Source organism: Engraulis encrasicolus, chromosome 23 (assembly GCF_034702125.1).
Source record: "Engraulis encrasicolus isolate BLACKSEA-1 chromosome 23, IST_EnEncr_1.0, whole genome shotgun sequence".
Taxonomy (NCBI): Eukaryota; Metazoa; Chordata; class Actinopteri; order Clupeiformes; family Engraulidae; genus Engraulis; species Engraulis encrasicolus.
Window position 1 is genome coordinate 32,756,460 of NC_085879.1, and position 1,244 is coordinate 32,757,703.

The 1,244-nt window shown below is 43.6% G+C and overlaps 1 protein-coding gene across 1 annotated transcript in view; it reads right to left on the reverse strand.

The window, feature by feature from the left end:
• Positions 1 to 679: 679 nt before the first annotated feature.
• The window catches only part of stard15 (StAR-related lipid transfer (START) domain containing 15), a 24,151-nt gene continuing 23,586 nt past the window's right edge, over positions 680 to 1,244 (reverse strand). Inside the window, exon 6 of the mRNA XM_063189590.1 lies at positions 680 to 1,244. This exon is cut by the window's right edge and continues 179 nt beyond it. Coding sequence (XP_063045660.1) covers positions 1,196 to 1,244 — 49 coding nt within the window. The 3' untranslated portion in view covers positions 680 to 1,195.

Below are 1,244 nucleotides of genomic sequence, written 5' to 3' on the forward strand. Positions count from 1 at the left end.
GACAAGTGTTTCCCCAATTACGTCCAAGACATTTTTGAGACCTACGCCTATGGCGTACATCCAGATTAATATTTGCAGAGCAAAGTGCAACTTATTCATCTAGTGAGAGTCAGGTTATGGGTTTGAGTCCTGGTGGCAAAACTCTACTCCCCTTCCCAACAAAGTTCTCATAACAATCAGCTGGTTGCATCAAATCTGTGGTTGTGGGTTTTCTTACTTCCTGAACCAAGCACCTCTGGTCTCGACCAAAACAACGAAACAAAAAAAGCAGAAGACAATAAAGAGAAGATCAGTCAGGGAGTCTTGTAGTAGTGCATAACAATGTAACAGTGCCCACAACCGCACTCTCATCACACATAGCTTTTACACACACACAACCAACGCCACACACACGTTTTCTTTTTTTTTTGGTCATTTTGTTTCGCTTTTGTTTTAAGACTGCGAGAATGCAGCCACTGGGGTGGGGTGGGGTGGGGTGGGGGTGCCTGCCCATATGGAAAAGACATACATGAAACCTACAACATGATTCAGTGACAACACAAGTCTTATATGCCACTGTTGGCCCCTGATATAAATTAGCTGATACCAGAATGGCAATGACCAAGTCGTAATGTATTACTAAAGACCCTGCTTACTATCATAGTGGTGTAGTACTATGGTAGTTAAGTGGAACGGAGTGTGTTACGGGGCTACAGTGCCGCATATTTTATTTGAGTTAGCCTACATGAATAAAGCACACATACACATTCCTTTGACAATATTAATATGCTGCTGTATACGGTAAGAATCGTAGATGGAGTGTGTATGTGTGCCTTACTTATTAATATTTCAGGATTGTTTTGTTCAAATTAGCTGCTTTATTTTGATTATTACATTAGAATTTGCTGACGCTGTCATCCAAAGCAACTTGCAGGGTAATGGTTTCAGCCCCTGGCCTGGAGCAACGTGGGGCTAGATGCCTTGCTCAGGGGCGGCAGTTTAGCCATGGAAGAAAGGGTAGGAATACACCCTCTTCCCATTGATCCACAAACGCTTAGGCCAAAGCCGCCCTTCAACAGTATGTACCACCTTTGATAGTACCGGTACGCACCATACAAGACAAAACAATTCTGAATCATCCTCTAAGTTTCACATATTTTCTTTTTCATTGTACAGTACAGGGGGGTTGCGGAAGGAGGTGTGTTTAGGACGGCATTTAGGTCTCCTCGTCGTCGCTATGATGCTGCTGCTGCTGGGTCTTGTCT